Source organism: Neopelma chrysocephalum, unplaced genomic scaffold (genome assembly GCF_003984885.1).
Source record: "Neopelma chrysocephalum unplaced genomic scaffold, ASM398488v2 Primary Assembly neopelma1_22b, whole genome shotgun sequence".
Lineage (NCBI taxonomy): Eukaryota > Metazoa > Chordata > Aves > Passeriformes > Pipridae > Neopelma > Neopelma chrysocephalum.
Window position 1 is genome coordinate 28,940,469 of NW_020897690.1, and position 19,747 is coordinate 28,960,215.

At 42.5% G+C, this 19,747-nt stretch overlaps 1 protein-coding gene across 2 annotated transcripts in view; it reads left to right on the forward strand.

Moving 5' to 3' along the window:
• The first annotated feature begins 6 nt into the window (after positions 1-6).
• Positions 7-19,747, forward strand: part of ZCCHC2 (zinc finger CCHC-type containing 2) — a 42,425-nt gene continuing 22,684 nt past the window's right edge. For both annotated transcript variants that reach the window (XM_027682390.1, XM_027682400.1), the window contains exons 1-4: positions 7-704; positions 13,854-13,965; positions 17,271-17,347; positions 19,620-19,691. In XM_027682390.1, coding sequence (XP_027538191.1) covers positions 138-704; positions 13,854-13,965; positions 17,271-17,347; positions 19,620-19,691 — 828 coding nt within the window. In that variant the 5' untranslated portion in view covers positions 7-137. The remainder of the gene's footprint in view (positions 705-13,853; positions 13,966-17,270; positions 17,348-19,619; positions 19,692-19,747) is intronic.

Here is a 19,747-nt window from a genome sequence, read left to right on the forward strand (position 1 = left end):
CCGGGCCGCCGCGCCCCCCCGCCGCGCTCGGCGCTCCGGGCGGCGGCGGTCCCGGCTCGGCGGCCGCCCGCACCGACAAGGAGACGGTGTACGAGTGGTTCGGGCTGGTACTGGGCTCGGCGCAGCGCCTGGAGTTCATGGTGGGGCTGCTGGACCTGTGCAACCCACTGGAGCTGCGGTTCCTGGGCTCCTGCCTGGAGGACCTGGCCCGCAAGGACTACCACTGCCTCCGCGACTCGGAGGCCAAGGCCAACGGGCTCAGCGACCCCGGGCAGCTCGGAGACTTCCGCGACCCCGCCGTGCGCTCCAAGCTCATCGTGTACCTGGCCCTGCTGGGCTCCGAGAACCGCGAGGCCGCCGGCCGCCTGCACCGCCTCTTGCCCCAGGTGGACTCCATCCTGCAGAGCTGCCCGGCGGCGCGGCGGGCCCCGGCCGAGGAGGACGAGGAGGAGGAGGAGGAGGAGGGGGACGTGGTGGTGGTGATGGACGGAGCGGCGGAGAACGGGCAGGCCGGGCTGCCTGCCGCCCAGGGCCTGGGCTGCGGCGCGCAGGAGGAGCTGCTCCTGCTCTTCACCATGGCCTCGCTGCACCCGGCCTTCTCCTTCCACCAGCGGGTCACCCTGCGGGAGCACCTGGAGCGGCTGCGGACGGCCCTGTGCAGGGACCAGGAGGAGGAGGAGGGGTTCGGCCGCCACCCAGCCCAGGTAACGCCGCGTCCTGCTCCCTTCCTGCTGCGCCATCTCAGCGGGCGGTTTCCTCCTTCTTCCATCGCTTCCTCCCGTTTTCCTAGGAGCTGGAGGCGGCCGCTTGCTTTTCCCCGAAGCCCCCACAGTGGGACGTGGCCCCTCCCGTCCTTCCCCACCCAGCAGTGTCTGCCCCGGCCGCCCCCACAACCTGCTGCGGAGCGTCTACTACGAATTTCTTGTTAGGGAGGGAGGGCTGATTTTTCTAGCCTGCTGTGCTTTCGGAAGCACTGCTCTTTTTCTGGAACCCTGCCGTGCTGGAGTGCATCGTGCACAGTCCTGAACTGGCTGCCTCATGTGCAGTAGGCCACTGTATGCATGAGTACCAGCAACAGCTTGACTAAACTTGTAAAAATAGAAATAATAATGCTAGACTGAGACCAGATTGCCTATGAGAGTGTTCTCTAGGGGCTTAAAACCAATAGAACACGTTGAAATAATTTTTATATGGAACCTGCTCCCCTGCCCCCTCTCAAAATGAGACACAGGCCCAAACTTGGCAAGCATCAGGGCAGCAGTCGGGTCACCAGCTCTGAGGCTCGTTTTCTTAAAAGCCACGCTCTGTGAGGTGGCTGATGACATTTGGGATGGGGTGGTAATGATTCCACTAAAGCAACAAATTAAAATGTCACAACTGGAGCTTCTGTTCAGAGGAAAACTGATTTTTTTGGTGGTTGTCAGGAAACAGCAAAGCACATCTTGAAAGCAGATGTGCCACTTGTTGCTAGGAGGTGGCTGTCATCAAGAATAAGGAGTTGTAGTGAGTGACACTGAAGCATTCTCTTGTGCAGTAGCTCTGTTTAAGTGGCGGTTTTCCCCCGTGCCATCCACTGCTGCCCTCTTGGTGCCATCCACTGCTGCCCTCTTGGCAAGTGTCGTCTTTAAAATCTGCCCCGTATTTATGCAGCCAAACCATCTTCTTGGAGCTCTGCAGTTTTTGGTCTATAGATGGCCTCTCATGCAAAGGGGAAGAAAGGGCTGGAAGATAGGTGTTTATAGCACTGTTCCACTGAACATATCAGGTTTTTATAAGGTACGTGACAGGAAAGGGTTCGAAGCAGTAAGGGCTGGGATTTTTGGATTTTTTTTTTTCTAAGTTTGCTTGTAGTGCAATCCGTTTCAGCCACTTGTAGAAAACTGGTTTACATTGCCTGCCATAAAGTGGCATGGCCACTTCTTCTGTTTGCTGAAGATGGGATGTGCTCTTGAGGAGCACTCAGAGGAGACAGGGATGAATTTCTAAGCCTTCAGGCATATTAAGTAAATGCTTGTATCATTTAAAGGTCAAAGCACATTTGGCAGGTCATAAACTAATGGGTAGATGTTACAGTACTGAAATCACAATGAATTCATAGCATCAGTCCAAAAAGTGTTTATTTTGGCTCACTGGCCTGCAGCGAGTCTAGCTCTATCCCAAAATTAATCCTGAAAGTCATCTTTCCAAGGTGAAGATTGAACTTCAGGAAGTGGTTAAACTGGAGACTGTTCTTTCTGGGTTTAAAGTGCAATTAACTGGAAACATACTTCCTGCCTGAAACTGGCACAGCAGTTGTAGCTCCTCAGCGTGTCCCACCAAATGCAGTTAGGAGATCAGGCACCCGACAACTACTGGAATTGAAGTCAGTTTTGTGCAGCGTTCTGGCTTCGGTGTAAAAGCAGCCTTCCAGGTTGTGGTTTGCTCAGGGAACACTTAAGAGACGCGAGTCAGCTTGGCTGAACGTGCACATCACATACTCTGTAGTCTACACAGGAGTGAAATGGCATCTCTTCTATAGGCTTCCGTCGCCCCCCCTCCCCTTTCTTAATGGCTAATTGTAAATATAGCAGAGTCTCTCAGGGAAATAACGACTGGCAGGGAACAGAAGGATCAGGGGGTTTCTGCTGAGTATTTTCAATTCACATTGACCGGAATGGTGGGACCCTTACAGATAGGACACTGGAGGAAATGGAGTCGGTTGCAGGGTTTTAAAGACTCCCCTGGCAAAATGCTACTGCACTGTTGAATTGGACTTGATTTAAAATTCTGTCGGATGTCCATAGGCCTTTTATCCTCCTCATATCTCTGAAATTTGAGTGCCTTCAGGGCTCTGCGTTTGTGAACCTGAAGGGTTCAGAAAGACCTCTCTGAATATTTATTCGGCTGGGCTCCCGGTCTGGGAACAACCCGCTCTGTGCCGGGCAGCCCAAGCAGCTCTGCTTCCCGGGAGCCCGCGAGGTGGTCGCGGTGCTCCCCGGGCCAGCCCGCGGCCGCATGGGAAGGGCCCGGGCAGGCGGGTCCTGTCGCAGTGGGAGGCGGGCTTGGACTGTCTCCACGGGGACTGCCGGGCAGGGCGAGGGCAGGACAGGAGTGGGGAGGGCGGGGGGCGGACACGGCGCCCCAACCCACCAAACACCGTCACGGGCCGGAGAACGGCAGGGGGAAGGGGGTGACCCCGCTCTTTGTTTGCGAGGAGGACGAGTGGATCATGGAGGGCACAGCCCCGCTGCCTCGCCGTGCCGGTGGGGGGCGGAGGGTCCGCTCCTCAGCCCCCTCCCCGGGCAGGGATGCAAGGACGGATGGTCGACGCCGCTTCCCTTCCCGCCCCCGTCCAACATGGCGGCGGCGGCGCTCCCGGTCACGTGCCCGCGGGGAAGCTCCCGGCCCGTCCCGCCGGGAAGGGGCGGTGCCTTCGTTGCATAACGGAGAGGGGTTCTGCCGGTTGCGTTGCCCCCGCACCCCAGCCCGCAGACTTGCTCCCGAAGCGTTGGGAAGGGCTGTCCAGAGAGGGGCTGTGGTGTGCCCGGTTTATCGAGCAGATAAGCGCAGATAAGCGCAAGGGCTGTTTCGTGCCGAGAGGCTGCGAGCTCAGCGCTGGTGTTCCCTTGCTGAGCGCTCCCGGGCGTTCTCGGCTCCCGGCTCCTGACGGGTCTGAAGACGGTCGCAGAGCTGTTCTCATGGGAGGTGAAATAATAATACCGTGTTCCTGTGGCTGACAACAGTTATGTGAAATCAGCCTGCAGAGGTGATGGAGTTCAGACCCGGAGCTGGAGCAGGTGCTTTGTCAGTTCTGGATTCGGAATTCCTTAGGGCAAGGACCTTGCTATTGGACGTGGCATATCTAACAAAATGGCTCGGTTGGAGGTTTCAAGGAGCTATAACATCTAGCTATAGTGAACGGCAAGGCTTGAGAGGTTCACCTACAAAGAATTTGTGGGGGATTTACTGGAACATAAAGCAGTTTTCATTCTCCCGTTGGGATTATGTTTTCTGGATAGGCCTGTGCTGTCTGATAAGATTGAGCTCACATTAAAGTTACTTTATGACAAAGGGTTAATGGAATTGTTGGTGGTTTTGGTGTCTTAATTTTAACAATCCTTTAGGAACTTAAAATTTCTTAGTAGTACATTTTAACAAATTTAGCTCGAAGTGGCTGAGGAATTAAAAGTTGTAGGAGATAAGGACTGAGTGGTAGGTCTGGATGGGATGGACTGAGCTAGGATTGTCTTACAAGTGCATAAATTTTGTTTCTTTATGAAAGTGTTCTGAAAGAAGGTTTTTGGCTTTTTACACTTCAGGTAGAAATACGATTTTCAGATTTTTAATTTAGGGTGTAGTTTATAGTAACACCTTTTGGAAAAAAGTCGTTGGTACGTTAAGCTGTGCAGAATATGAGCTTTGAATCTAAATTTGAAATATAAGAATAAATTGAAAACATTCACATCTGTGGTCATAAAACAAGCATTAATGTGCAAAGATTTTGCTGATACCACTGTATGTTTGTTTAAGTAACGGAGCACATAGCTTAACTCATGTGTTGATTATTCTTGGTTAATAAGTGCATCATTATCAAAGCTGTTTGATTTTATTGCTTATCTTGGTCCATCCCATCCAAGATCTGAGATCAAAATGCTGAAATACTGAAGGAGCTCTGAATATCTGCTCACATAATAAGTGTGGCTTGTTTTAGACACTGGAACATTTAATCAGGCATACTTGACAGTAATAGATTCTGTTGAAATAAGCAATCTCCTGGAGATAATAGTTTGCTGAATAGCATTGTAATTAGCTGGCTGGAGGATTCTTTACAGAAAAAACATCTCTACTTACAAATAAAGGGAAAGTTCCCGTTTACAGAGTATTTTTCTTAGTACTCTTCTATTTATAGGATATTTTGTCTGCAAATTAGAAGAGTGCATTTATAATTGATCTTCAGTCACTTGCAGCAAGTACCACAAGGTAGTAGAATTTAATTTTGGAATCTAAGAGGTCTGTCTGGGAAGAAAAATACTCGCAATCTCATTTTGAAGCTACGGTGCACTGTTTTTAGTGTCCTAGAGCTGAGTATAAGGAGAAATGTCTTCAGAATCTGGTTTAAATAAGAGACATAAAGGTAAAAAATGTGATTTTATCTTGGCAAAGACCGTTTAAGTGGTGTTACGCTCCAGGAAAATACAAATGTTTTACAAGTTTTGTGTACTGACATAAAAAGTATTCCAGCTCCCTCACTGAACCGAGTAGCCTTGTCTCTGAATAGGAATTTCTCTGGCTCCAAAAAGAAGTTAAAGATTTCCAAACATTACTGGAAGTTCTCTGGAAAGGAAGTCATAACTAGATAAAAGACAATGCCTGAAATGAAAGACTTCTGTCTACATGTGTGTGCTAATGCTCCAGGAAATTGCAGAATAAAAACTTTGATTGCTTTGAGTTGTTTTAGTGATTTAATTCTAAATATGAGGTGTCAGGGCAAGTTTGTAGCCTTTCCCAGTCACTTTACACTAGGCTTTATCAGCCTCTTGTTGTTCCCCCTGTTTCAATTTCTTCTCCAACATAGTGAATGAGTATGGACGGTGTTGAAAATACACCCATGACTTCCTAATGCTTGTATTTAGGTTGCTGTACTTATGCTGTGGTCTATTTTTCAGTGTTGCCCAGTGTTGACTTATTTGTAGGTAGCAGGATCTTACTGGGCTTGGAGTACTGAGGACTCCCAGCATTTTATGAAGAACTGCAGGAAAGTATGCATAAAGCAGCAATAAGATGGTTGTGTCTATGAAACCTCTGAAGTCTGTAGGATTCCGTCAGCTTAAATCTGTCACCTTGTTTACTTGCTAGTATCAGTGTCTAGCCATAGCTGCCCTAGAAAACACTACAGCTAGTTCTTCATTAACTATAATTAATACAAAATGTCTATTTTTCCTCCAAAATTTGATGAATTTCTGTAGTATCCTCCAAGTCTAAGGGTTTATACTTCTAGAGATCAAAGCTTGCAGGGGACATTCTGAGAGATCTGACTGGAAACTGCATTCCTTTGTGTGTTTCTTGCATTTCCTTAACCTCTTAATCTTGTCCTTTTTGGGAGAAAAAAGTAAAAATACTTTTAACAGTTAAAGAAGATTTAGTGCCTTGAGAAGTGTCTTAAGAGTGAGATAACAAGAAGACAGAGTTTTTCTGATATTCATAGCTGCCATAGAATACTTTTAAACTATGCTGGAGTTCAAGGATTGGACAAAATGACATATTACCCTCTAATGGTAGTAAACCTAGCAATGAAGGCACAGTCTCTTCTCAGGACTGATTGTACTTCAGTGAACCACTCTTAAGGGGCAAATTTTTTTTCAGTATTTCTCTCACTCTATACTGTTATGAGAATAATTTTTTGTATTAGTCTAAACTGCTACACTCAAGTAATTTTGTTTTTATTCACGCAACAGACTATAGTAAGAGTACTGAAGTTACACAGTTGTTGGATGAGCAGCCACCTGGCGGTACAAGTAACACCTGAACTGGTGCATTGCTGGCTATTGCTTCAAGTTCTCTATTTTGTCATGGGCTAGCTAGGTTGGACTGAAACTGTGGTTTAGGTCCTGTTAAAAGTTCAGATGCAGGTGAGAGTTAGAACAAGAACGCACTTTGTTTCTATCGAACACAAGGTATGCTATTCCCCCAGTGCTGTACATCACTGGTGTAGCTGGCATACCTAGAACTTCAAATGTAATTGCCACAGGCCTTGAGAGCTGAAGTTGTTAGTGCTACATAAGAGGTTGGTATGCCCCTTGTCTCAAAATCGTCATGATTTCATAGTGCTACAAGTTAGTCAGTATGTGATTGCTGAAGCTGTCACATGATGTACTTTTCTTCCCTGAATCAGCTGATGTTTTGTCAGAAGGTTTCTGTCTCCATTGTAGTGTTTTGTTGCTGCCTCTTACAGGTGAGCTCTTAAAATAGTTTCACTAAACAAATGTACCTTAAAGTACACTTAGGAACCTGCATGTACTCTCTATGCAGTCCACCTTACTAGATATGAGTTAGTAGGGCTGTTGCACATAATCCATTTGAAGCATATGTTCAGCCAGTCAGGCTTTTATTGCGCATATGATGGAATTTTTTTGTCTGGTTACAGAACCACAAAGGGACTGAGGTTGGCTGAGACTTCTGGATATTGTCTTGTGCATCACCTGCCCCTCTTTAAGCAGGGCCACCTACAACTGGTTCCCTAGGACCATGTTCAAATGACTTTTGAGTATCTTTATGGATGTAGGCTCCACAACCTCTCTGGGCAACCTGTGCTCAGTCACCCTCACACTGAAAAAGTGTTTCCAGATCTTCAGAGGGAATCTCCTGTGTTTCAATTTCTGCCCATTGCCTCTGCTCCTGTCCCTGGTCACCACTGAAAAGAGCCTGGCTCCATCCTCTTTGCATCCTCCTTTCAGATATGTGTGTGTATATGTATATATATATATATGTATACACATTTTTATGTGTATAGGTCTTTCTCTGCAAAGCTGCTTTATAGTTGGTTAGGTCCCAGTTTGTGTGGTGCCTGTAGATGTTCCTCCCCAGGTGCAGGATTTCGCACTTCCCCAAGTTGAACTTCCTGAGGTTCCTGTCAGCCCATTTCTCCAGCTGTGGTTCTATGTGGAATAAACATTACTGTTCTAGAGGTTGATTCTGCATGTTGAAAGATAAGTTAACAAGGAAGCATCTAAGTTGTTTGTTGGTTGTGGCCACAAGAGAGATAATTTGGTAGATCTTTGTGATCTTAGATCTTGAGACTGATTCTGCTTGTAGTCTTTGCAGAGCTCTCTGCATCTCAAGTCAGTGGGACAGTGCTATTGCGTAGTTCAAAGCTTGCAAACTGAAGCCTGGCTTAGCAGCAGTGTCAGTTGGGCAATTGTCTGCAGTCTTGATCTTGCTTTTGCCCAGCAGCTTGTCCAAGACAGTACGGGGTCTTTTTGCATGGGGGATGATCTGTTGTGTCAGCAGTGGTCAGCATGAAACAGGTTTTGAAGCATTGCTGCCCTGCATGTTTGCATTTGTGAATATTAAATGCATGTGCTGGGTTTCCATTTAGGATGGCATGAATCTCAGTTCTATCTCTGTATCCAAGCCACAGTGGGAATTAGGTGATGGGGTGCAGACACAGTTGCTCACCGTGTTGAGTAAGACTTCATCTCTGCTGCTGTTGTCAGCAAGAGAGGGTTTAGCAGCATACAGGTACATGTGCAGCTCACCCAGTTGTTGCTTCTGGAGATGTGATGTTCAGCCTTTGTGCTACCATAGCTACGTAGCAATGTATCTGTGTATCACTACAGTGAAGCAATAAGGGTAGTAGCTTGGAAGGATTGTTTTAAGCAAATCGTGGTTTTGGTCTTGTTAACTGGTACCACATCTCTTAATGATTATTCTGACATCACTCAAAATTCTTGAAGATACAGATGCTGTAGTTGATAACTTACAATCACAAGTTAGACCTTGATTTTTTCCAAGATGCTTTCTTTCATCTGGTTTTGTTTGTCAGTTCCCACTTGCACATGAATGAACAAGCTGTGCCAGTTTACATCTGCACAATCTGTGAGTGCTGTCCCTAATAGCACATTTACTGTAGTCTTGCGGAAAAATAATCTTTCATATTTGGGCATATAGAACTAATCAAGCTGTCCAGCTGCTGCAAGCAGGTTTACCTTGTTAGTGCTCATCAGAGCTGATGAATGAATAGTTCTTTTATGAAAGTACAATGCAAACATCAGAAGACTTATGTGCATCAATCACTTGCTCATGATGATTAGTAGACTATCCAGTAACAGATTTCATTGCGTATTGCCAAACCAATGCCAGCATGACGTTTTTTGATCAGCCATCTACCTTGATAAAAGGCAGAGTTTGGACATCTGTCATGTGTAGGCTGGCTGAGATCTGCTCAGCTCATATGACATTAGGGCAACATCCTTCTCAGGAGGATCTCCACTTTAGACATTTGATTCTTGTGTTACGGACAAGCACCCCAGGACCTCGGGACACAAACACTCCTGAACTTTAGGAGAGCAGACTGTGGCCTCTTCTTCATAAGTCTGGTTGGTAGAGTACCACAGAATAAAGCCCTGGAGGGAAGAGGGACCCCAGAACACTGATTGATATTAAAGGATCGCCTCCTCCAAGCTCAGAAGTGATGCATCCCAATGAAAGAGGAAGTCAAGCAAAAACATTAGGAAGCCTGTGTGGATGAACAAGGAGCTCCTGGACAAACTCAAACGTGAAAACGAAGCCTATAAAGAGTGGAAGCAAGGATAGGTACCCTGAGAGAAATACAAACTGTCTGAGCAGCCAGCATTCATGTTAGGAAAGCTAAAGCCCTGATAGAACTAGATCTGGCCGGGGATGTCAATGGCAACAAGAAAAGCTTCTATAGGTTTGTTGGTGATAAAAAGAAGACTTGGGAAATTGTGAACCCTCTCCAAAAGTAAATGGGGGACTTGATTACCTGGGATATGGAGAAGGTCAAGGTACTCAGTAACTTCTTTTGCCTTGGTCTTCACCATCACGTTCTCCAGCCCACAACATTGAAGTGGCAGAAGGCAAAGTCAGGGACTGGGAGAATGAAGAACCACCAGCTGTAGGAGAACGGGTTCAAGACCATGTAAGGAACATGACGGTGCTCAAGTCAATGGGACCGGATAAGATGCATCCACGGGTCCTGTGGCAACTAACAGTTGAAGTGTCTAGGCCACTATTTCAGAAGTCATGGCAGTCTGATGAAGTTTTCACTGACTGGAAAAGGGGAAACATAACCCCCTTTTTTAAGAAGGGAAATGAGGAAGACCTGGGGAACTAGAGGCTGGTCAATCTCACCTCTGTGCCTGGCAAGATCATGAAACAGATCCTCCTTAAGGCACATGGAAAATAAAGAGGTGGTTGGTGACAGTAGCATGGCTTTGCTAAGAGCAGATCGTGTCTGACAAATTTGATGGCCTTCTGCAATGGGGTTACAGCACTCGGGGATAAGGGAAGAGCTACTGACATCATCTACCTGGATTTGTGCAAAGCATTTGACACTGTCCCACACAATGTTCTTGTCTCTAAACTGGAGAGACATGGATTTGACAGATGGACACTTGGTGAATAAGGAATTGGCTGGGTGGTCGCACTCAAAGAGCTGTTTTCTACAGCTCACTGGTCCAAGTGGAGACCAGTGATGAGTGGTGTTCCTCAGGGATTGGTATTGGGACTGGCACTGTTTTACATCTTTGTTGGTGATACAGACAGTGGGATTGAGTGCACCCTCGGCAAGTCTGCCAATGATGCCAAGTTGTGTGGTGCAGTTGACACACTGGAGAGAAGGGATGACATCCAGAGGGACCTTGACAGGCTTGAGAGGTGGGCCTGTGCGAATCTCAGGAAGTTCAATAAGGCCAAGTGCGAGGTTCTGCTGGTGGGCTGGGGCAATCCCAAGCACAAATACAAGCTGGGCAGAGAATGGATTGAGAGCAGCCCTGAGGAGAAGGACTTGAGGGCATTGTTTGAGGAGAAGCTCAATGTGACCCGGCAACATGTGCTTCCAGCTCAGAAATCCAACTGCATCCTAGATATTAGGAAGAAATTCTTTATTGTGAGGGTGGTGAAGCACCTGAACAGGTTTCCTAGAGAAGTTGTGGATGCCGTCTCCGTGGAAGTGTTCAAGCCCAGGTTGGAAAAGGCTGTTAGCAACCTCGTCTATTAGAAGGTGTCCCTGCCCATGGCAGGGGGGTTGGAACTAGATGAGCTTTAAAGTCCTTTCCAACCCAAAACATTCTATAATTCTATGATGCAGTCCTCGGAAACATCTCAAGTAATAAGGTTGGTTTTTTAATATGGTACTTGCTTTCAAGCATATGAGGAAAGATTTGCTTGATACAAAACTCTGGTCTAGATGGTAAAAGCAGAAAATTTTTAGAGCACTTTCTCAGCTCATTTCACTTTCAAGGAAAAATGTAGTTAATTCTCCAGCCCGTCACAAGGACCTGTGTGATTATCGAATGCATTATCTGGCATCTGGTTTGAGGCCACCCACATTTCTTGCTTCACTGTATTTTAATCATTAGCAGCAGCACCGTGAGCCACAGTGAAAGCCTTACAGTGACATAACCTTATGCAAGAGTTAACCTTACACTTGCATGTGTGGTGTGAATACAGAATATACAGTTTTATTCATTGACAGGAAATGACTGGCACAGTTAGTGCCATCCAGAATCACCTTCCTCAGCAGTATACTGGGTTTTAAAGGACTTGTGTTTGTGGTGTGATTGGCACCAGATAGCAACACACAATGTCACTCTTAATATTCATTGGCCCTTGAGACTGGCTAGACTTTCCAGTCACTTGAGTGCTGGAGTTGTCTGCTCTGACAGTGGCTTGTATTTTAGGTACTTGTGAGTGTTTGATATAGGACTGTCACAGTAGGTACCAGCAAAAGTAAAGAGTTGTAGTGCAGCTTAAGACAGGATCTGGAGCTGCACAGGAACAGCCCTTGCAGGCTGTGAGGTAACACAGTGACTGCCCTGAATTTCCCTGCTGTCTACCTCCTGTACTGCACTGGGCATTGTGAAAGCCAGCAGTCACAAAATACACACAGTGCATATTACTGCTTTAACTTTCTAGGCAAAGAATTCAAGTGAATAAATTATGAGGGTTTTTTATAGTTATGATTTTATAACCATCAGTATCAGGACTTGTTTTAAATACAGGTTTGAACCGTGTAATATTTTGCAGTTTAGAGGCGGCCCTCAAATGTGGTTGTAGCTTGCCTGTTACAGAATGCTGCCATGGATAGAAAAGTAACCATTCTAGAATAATTCACTGCAAAAGTACTTGAATGCTGTTACAAAAATGATGTATGTGCTATATGAGAAGCAGTTTTGTAATATTAGGAGGTGTAGCAGCAGCATTTAATGCTTCTTTGACATGAGCTGAACAGAATACTTCTTTGAAGTACATCTTATTTCTACATCTCTCCTAAAAACTGCTCATGATTTCATTGACTTCTTAACTCACAATTATTTTTTTTAGAACAGACTGTAACTTATTTTTTTGTTAATCAAAACAAATAGTCTGACTTTGAATGCAAAAGAAGATCTGACTGTAAATTTGATTGGTTTTAGATCTATTTGTGAATTTTTTATAAGGTGATTAGGTGGGATGAATGAAGCAGTGCTTTCAGCCCTTATGCTGATCATTTCAGAGGTGGAAAAAGACTTCCTAGAAAAGTAAAACAAATAGAACAGTTTGAGAGTCTCTGTCAGAGTTAATCCAGATGTCTCTTGTCCTCTGTATGCAGTATGGACAAAAAATATTAAAGCTGCTTTTGGCACAGTGTGTTGCTGTAGTTTAAGACCTTATCTCTACCAAAGAATTGACATTGATCTTCACTAGAAATCTTGATTCAGTTGTTTGATTTCCTGACAGAAGTACATTAACTCTCACACCAAAATATGTGCTAAACTTGTTAGTTTGGACATAGCCAGTTACTAGTTCTGCTTTTTATGGACAGGCTTAAATGAATCAGATTTTTAACAGGGTAGCTTTAATGCTCAAATGCCAACAGTTCTGTGAATAATGCATGACCAGGAGTTAGCACTTAAAAAGTGCAGGTACTTTGGTTTGGTTATGACCACTGTTGTTATAAAATGTCTTCCAAAACAGTATCAGTGTGATTTTTGAGGAGATCTGAAAGTGACTCTCCAGAGCATGCTTGTGTGTTGGTTTGTTTGGGTTTTGTTTTCTTTTTAGTGAAATAAACTTGGAAATTTGCTAAAACTGTTAAAATGCAATCTCATTTACATACAGCTATTTTCATTTCTTATTCCATATCTGACATTGCACGCATAATTTATTAGATGTTTGTTGAGATTGTTTACTGAGTGACTGAGGACTGGTGTGAGTTTTATCTTGAAGAAACAAAGCATGCTTTATATTTTAAATCCGATGGCTTTGAAACCTGAAATTACTGACGCTCGGTGTAGAGCACAAGCCATACACTGGTTTACATGAAATAGCTAAAACATCATTTACTTCCTCAGACCATCTGCAGTGCAGTCTAAAGGCACTTGCTAACTGTGCACTGCTATTGATGTCACTGATCAAAGTTTTATTACCAGCATGCCCAGGGCAGGTTTGATGCCTGTACACTCCTGGGTCTGCATAGGTTGGATGTATTGTTAGGAGTTGCCACAGTTTGTACCCACGCTACAGATGATGTACCAGCCTAAAGCTGGTTTCATCTTACTAAACCAGGTTTACATCTGTCACATCTGAAGAAGTTTGTTAAAGAATTGGCAAACTGCAGGGGATTCAGATGTCTTTTGCCCTCTCTGTGCTTCCTCATTCTAGTCATTCTGTTGTGACAGTCTTTAACAAACGAGGTAACTAGTCTTGGCTGATGGTTTGTCTTGTTGGTTTTGAGGAGAAAAAAACCGCATATACTCTGGCACTTAATTTCAGAATCTTTTACGTCCTATATTTAAAGAGTACTGTCTGGAGATTTATATTTTTCCTCTACCCATCTTTTATGAAGGTCTTGCAGTGGAGCAGTGTTCTTGATCCTAGATGAGAGAGAGAGAGAAAGAAAGAAAGTGAAAAAGAAAGAGAGAAAGAAAGAAAGAACTGAAGTGGCTAATGATGATCTTTTTGCCACTGTCAGGATTTTTCTCCTGTAGAATACTAAGTAAAGCATGGTTTGTGTTTTGTTGTTGTTGTTGTTTGTTTGTTTGTTTGTTTTTTGGGTTTTTTTTGTTTTGTTTTTTTAATATTTGCTGTTTAGAGTCAGGTTTAATAATAGACATTCTATTAAGACTCTTCCTTTTTTTTCCTTCTGTGTTTAGAATGACTTTTCCCATAGTGACTGCGTGTCGAGTAATGAGACCAGTTTGCTAGAACGAACCACAGCACCTCATGATGGACTACCGATGGCTTCCCATAGACCTCAGCGGGAAGGTACGTTGTCTGCGGTTCATTTTGAGGAACACTGTAAGGGGGTTTTTTGAACACTAAAATTTGCCTGGAGTTGTAGAAATCTTGTATCTGTCTTCCTGTTCATCTGAAGGAGAAGCAATCTGCAATGATTTTAAGTATAACAGCTTCTCTGCTGCGTACCTGGTCTTTTCTTTTTTATAACAAATTGTCATTCATGTTCGCTGCTAACTAATAGTGAATGAAAGCATGAAAATTGTTTGCAAATGGGCTTTCCACTGAAAAAAGGGATGGGATTTGGAAGAAAACAAGAACATTTAATGCAATTTTATTAACAGTGTTAATACGAGTATTTAGATTTTTTTTAGCAAAACTAAACAGGAAGATAATGTGAAACAATGGATAGATTTTGCTACTTGATTCAGTTATATTTGATTAATCAAAAAAAAAAAGAAAACCCACGTATTAGCAGGTTTTATAGAAGTGGCAGTTTGGAGAAGTGAGAGGCTTTCATAGAAGTCAGTCTTCTGGCTCTGTTGGGGAGAATGAGAACAAGGCTTCTGAGCATAAACAACTCTAACATGCAATTGCAAGCACAATTTCTTCTCTTTGAAGAAATAAGCATTATTGAAAACAGATTTATTCTTACCCTTTATTCTCCAACAGGGTTGGCCAATCACTTGTCTACTCAAAATTAGTCAACAGATAGTCTGCAGATAGTAAAGAACTGACAATATGGGAAAACAATTGCTATTTATTTTGTCCTCATAAACATCCTTTTCTCTCTACTGTGGAGATTTAATTGCACTTTGAAGGCAGGCAATTTGAGAGTTTTTGATTCCTTGACAAAAAAGAAAACCAACAGAGAAAGATTATGGCAGATTACAGACAACAAACCTGTTTCAAATCCTTTTGCGGAGTTCAAAGTGTTCATATTCATGAATTAGAAACACAAAGGGAGAATCTCTTTAGTAACACTCTTGAATTAAGTAACAGAAGCACAGAAAAGTCGAATAATTTCATCTAGCGAACAGCTTAAGTATTTCTCTGCATTTGTATTATCATAGTGAGAAACCACAGTGAAGGATCAGAATAATTTTGTGATATTTGCTACCCAGTTATGTGACAGAGAGTCCCTGCTACAGAAATCTCCTTACTGGGTTTGAAATACCACTGATAGTAAAACTTATTGTCAGCTGTGATGAATATGAATTTTAAAAATCTGACTTAGACTTAAAGTGGAAGCAGTATCATGTATACATGCTTGACTTAATCATCCTGAATGCATGTGTTGTGTCCAGAATGGATGTGGAGATGTAACATGCCTCATTGGCTTATATATTCAAACATTTCTTCTTGGTCTAGCCATTTAGAATATTTAAAATGTGATTGTGGAAGCAGAATTTTAAAGCAGTCTGTTGACAGTGTTGAACTGAAGCTGTGCAGGAACAACAGTGTAATTACCTGTTGTATCACATATTACAATGAAGCGTGCAAGAACATTAAGAACTTAAGGGAGTTGAAGGTACTGCATTGTGATATAATTTTTTTATACCTGAGCACAAATTTTTAGCCCTGAGAACATTCAATAGTTTAAAATAAGCACAGTCTCATTAGAGAAATAAAGCTTGTCTGGGAATGTTAATGGTCTTGGATTCCTAATTGTGTATGCTAAATATATGCATGCAGTGAAATGCAATTTAAACCACCATTCTCAGTTCCAGTCATGGGAATCAAATTTTTAATTAACTTATGAATGTGAACTGTGGTATCAATTTTAACATTAGCCATTAAGAAATTTTACTGCACCAAAACTCACATTACACGGTGGTCCTTCTTCTGACAGCACTTTAATCTATACCACACAGGTAAAAATTAAGGTCACTAAACATTTGTCTTTTCATAGAACATCGATGTATGTCTGGCATCCTTAGCTCATCTCAGATTTCTTTGCTTTGTAATAATTAATCTTCATTAACTGCTAAAAATGAAATGATTGTCTAGTTCCTTAACTCCCAGATAGAGGATTACCAGTGTATACCAGCACACTCAGTATTTGTCTCTCTCTCTGCTGACAGAATTGGAAGCTGTAGCACTATCACTAGGCTTATATGCTGGCTTATTGTTGCTTTAAGGAAATTACCAATACTTAGTTCTCTTAGAAATGGCATGTTTGATGGGGATGAGACTTTAATTGTAACTTTAACAAAATTCACTAAAAATGTTGATCTTATATTACATGGTAATATCCAAGAATAAGCTTTGTAACGTATGCTTACAGGAGGTTTTTGGTTTTTTTTTTTTAGATATTGTTGTTATGAGTAGTTCCCAAAAAACTACTTTAAAATAGTAGATAAAACCTGGAAGGAAAACATTAGCTATTAACATGACCCACTTCCCTCCAAAAAATCTTGAAAGCTTCAAAAGGAAGCACTGGTGTAGCGCAGGTCGAGCTGTTTTTAAATAAAAGTTTTTTACATGTGAAGATGTGTTCAGGCTTGTACTGGAATAAAATTCTGTTGAATTCTTTATCCAGCATAGCACCAAAAGTGAAAAGCTCATCTCAGCTACATAAGGGTTTTTATATGGAGTATTACCCGAACAATGTTGTGTGCCTGCAAGAAAATCTCCAGGACCTGAAAGCCATATGGTGCTGCTGCTTGCCAGGTCACAGCCAGAACTTGCCTATTTCTGAATAGGCTATGGGGAAAGAATGTTAAAGCAGCAAGTACTCAGAGTACCTTTCTTCCATTTCAGTTGAGTTTAATGACACTCTTTACAGTATGATTGTAGTAGCCTTATGCTTCTTCTCTTTGTTTTCTGTTTGCCAACACTCTATTTCTGTCTTCTTCAGGCCTTCCCCAACTCTTTCCTTTCACCTAAGTGCCCTTCAGAAATGTAGTTATTTGGCCTTAATTTGCCCTCATTACTCGATGTTTCAGAAACGGGGGTGTGGAAGACGCTGTCTCTCGCTTTTCTCAGCAGTTGTTACTTCTTGAATAAAGATGCAATTTGACTTCCTTTATTGTCTTTTCACTTATAGTGGTTATGTTGTTGTAGTTATGTGACTTTTGGTCTAAATAAGCTCTGGATAATGCACAGAGTCCCATGATCTTCACTGAATAGGTTTTGGTTAGGCCAGGGAAATACTTGTGGGAACAAGGTTCTATCTGCCCCGCAGCAGTTTGTTACAATAAAACAGCTCCTGAAAAAGAGTAGGGCTGAGTGAGTCAGGAAATAGCTTACAGGAGTGTTCAGAGTGCCTGGGGAAGTAGGGAACATTTTCAGACTGTTGTTTTGGAGTGCACAATAAGGTGTTTTTCTTTCAGCTGTACACATTGAGAAGATAACCCTGAAAGGAGTACCAAGAAAAAGGGCTGACAAACATTTGGAGTACACATTCAAAGTAAGCAAATAACCTCGAATATTGAAGTAGTTGTCTTCGTGATATCTATGTGCCATAAAAACATACAGCTTCTTTCAAATACCAGCTGAGAAGGCAATTTTGAGATTCTTTGAATTATCCTATAGTTCTTTTGATTTCTGTGTGCAAATCAGGTGTTTTATGTAATTCTGGGCATAAGGTGGGAGGGTGTAAAACACTAACCATAGCTGGGTATGGGGTACCATTCCAGGAAACTTGGCTTCAGTGTGAGATTTTTAGCACTAATCAGTGTAAGATTTCTGACACTAGTCAGTCATTTGCTCAAGTGGCATAGGAGCACAGTTCTTGTGTCTGCAGCTATATATATTGCTTGGAGTCATATGGTCATCTTTGATCTCATTTCTGGATGTTTACCATATAAGGATGGCTCTTGTGCTTTTTGAGAAAACTGGGAGTTGGTTTGTTTATTTGTTTGTTTAGGTAAAAGCAAACAAGCTGGAAAATGACCACAAACTGGAAGGCCTACCTCGTATTGTCTTCATGTATTGTAATAGCTAAGGGGAGCATGTGAAACAATTAGTGGGTGAATTTTAAAACTGAAATGCTGCTTCTTACTACTACATAAGAGAAACTTTCGGTATTGAGGTCTGGTATTAAAGACTATAGGTGTTAAATAATAGCTGCTAAGGCTGTTGGTGGTGATGTTCTAATTGAATCAAAGCAGTAATTTTCTTAATAAGGGCTGATTAACATTATGAGTCATTTTGCCAGTAGATGCGAGTCTGGTAGTATACCAGATTTGAAGATAACCCTAAATGTTCCCCTTTTTCATCCAAAAAAGAATTGTTTACATTAAACATTGTAACTGGCCATTTGACATGGGTTACTGGAGATCTTTAAAGAGGCAAACATAAAAAGAAACAAGCCATTTTGAGCTGACGGTTGATGTGTTGATCCCAGAGTTTGGTATTGTATTCTCTAAATGGATGCATGCTTCTTTTGTTGAGGACAGTAATATGTGGAATGTAGCCTTCAAAGTCTTTAAGGTTAACCTGCCCAAATATTTCAGCCTTGTTATAGATCTTTTTTCCAGATAGTCTGTGAAGTGACTACTAGGAAAAATATAATAGTAGATAGGAGAAGTTTGTACAGAAATCCTATATGGATTATCAGTATTCACTATTTTGAAAATTCAGCATGTAGACAGATTTGACAATGGTTTTGAATTTCTTTGTTAAAGGGGGAATGTGGAGATATTCTGGGAAGTATTTCAGTAATCTTGAAACTCCTCCACCTCAGTTCTTTAAGGAAAGAGTTTTCTCTCCTCATCTGTGCAGGTGTATACTGTGCTCCTCACTACAGACCATTCTGTGCTTATCCAGGCACTGCTTTTTTAAGGTTATAACAACAATTGCAGGGCACTGAGGGTAGCTGGCATTTCTGGGGACTAAGTTGAAGGCAGTTAGTGGTTGACATTATTCTGTGCACTCTTGGGAGTAAATGAATGTTTATAATTTTCATGTCCACTTTCATTACACAGAATCTTCCTGTCTAACTAATCGGAATCTTTAGCCCAGAAGTGGGCTTAAAGCTGGGCAGCACTCATCTAACCAAGCTTACTTATTTTTGTCAAAATATGCATGTGAAGGTGCTGTTTTACTACTTACATGTTATGTCAGAACAATAAGCTACTGAAATCTTATACAAGCATATACCAAATTGTTGTCTGATTCTTGAGTAACTTCTTTAGTAGCCTGCACTACTTTTTAGGACTTGTAGTCTACAACTTGTATATGACTGTGTAAGATTCAAGTCTGAGGCAGATAAAATTATTTTATAAGTAATATAAACAGATTTTTTTTGGTGTTTCATTTTGACTCCTGATAATGATAGTGAGAACTCAATCCAAGATATCTGACCTACAGTCCTTTTCTCTGGTAGCTGTTTTTTGTGGTTAGTAATGTCTGTTTGATACAAGTTCTGTAATTACAGAGCCTTCTGCCTGGCTTCTTTCTGAGTCAGTAATCTTCAGGGACTTTATTGCATTTCCCTGAATTTTTTCAGTCTCCCTTTAGCCACAAATAGCGTGAAAGTGAGCCTAAAATGTACACTCAAAATAAGTATGTGTCTCTGAAAAAGTACACCATTATCCCTGTTTTGCCTGGTATTTACCTAATTGCAAGTGTTATCTCTTATCCTGAGATTGTCAGAATCATGGAAATGTTCAGATCAGCTAATTGGTATGATATTTGGAAAAAGAAACTTTTCTCATTCTCTTTTCCTTCCTTATTAGGTAACCTGGTCTGATCTTTCGGTAACATGTGTAACAAAAACACACCAGGAGCTTCAGGAATTCCTGCTAAAAGTATGTATTGAAATATAAAAATAGTGTTTACGCATGAAGTTTGTAACTTCAGAAGT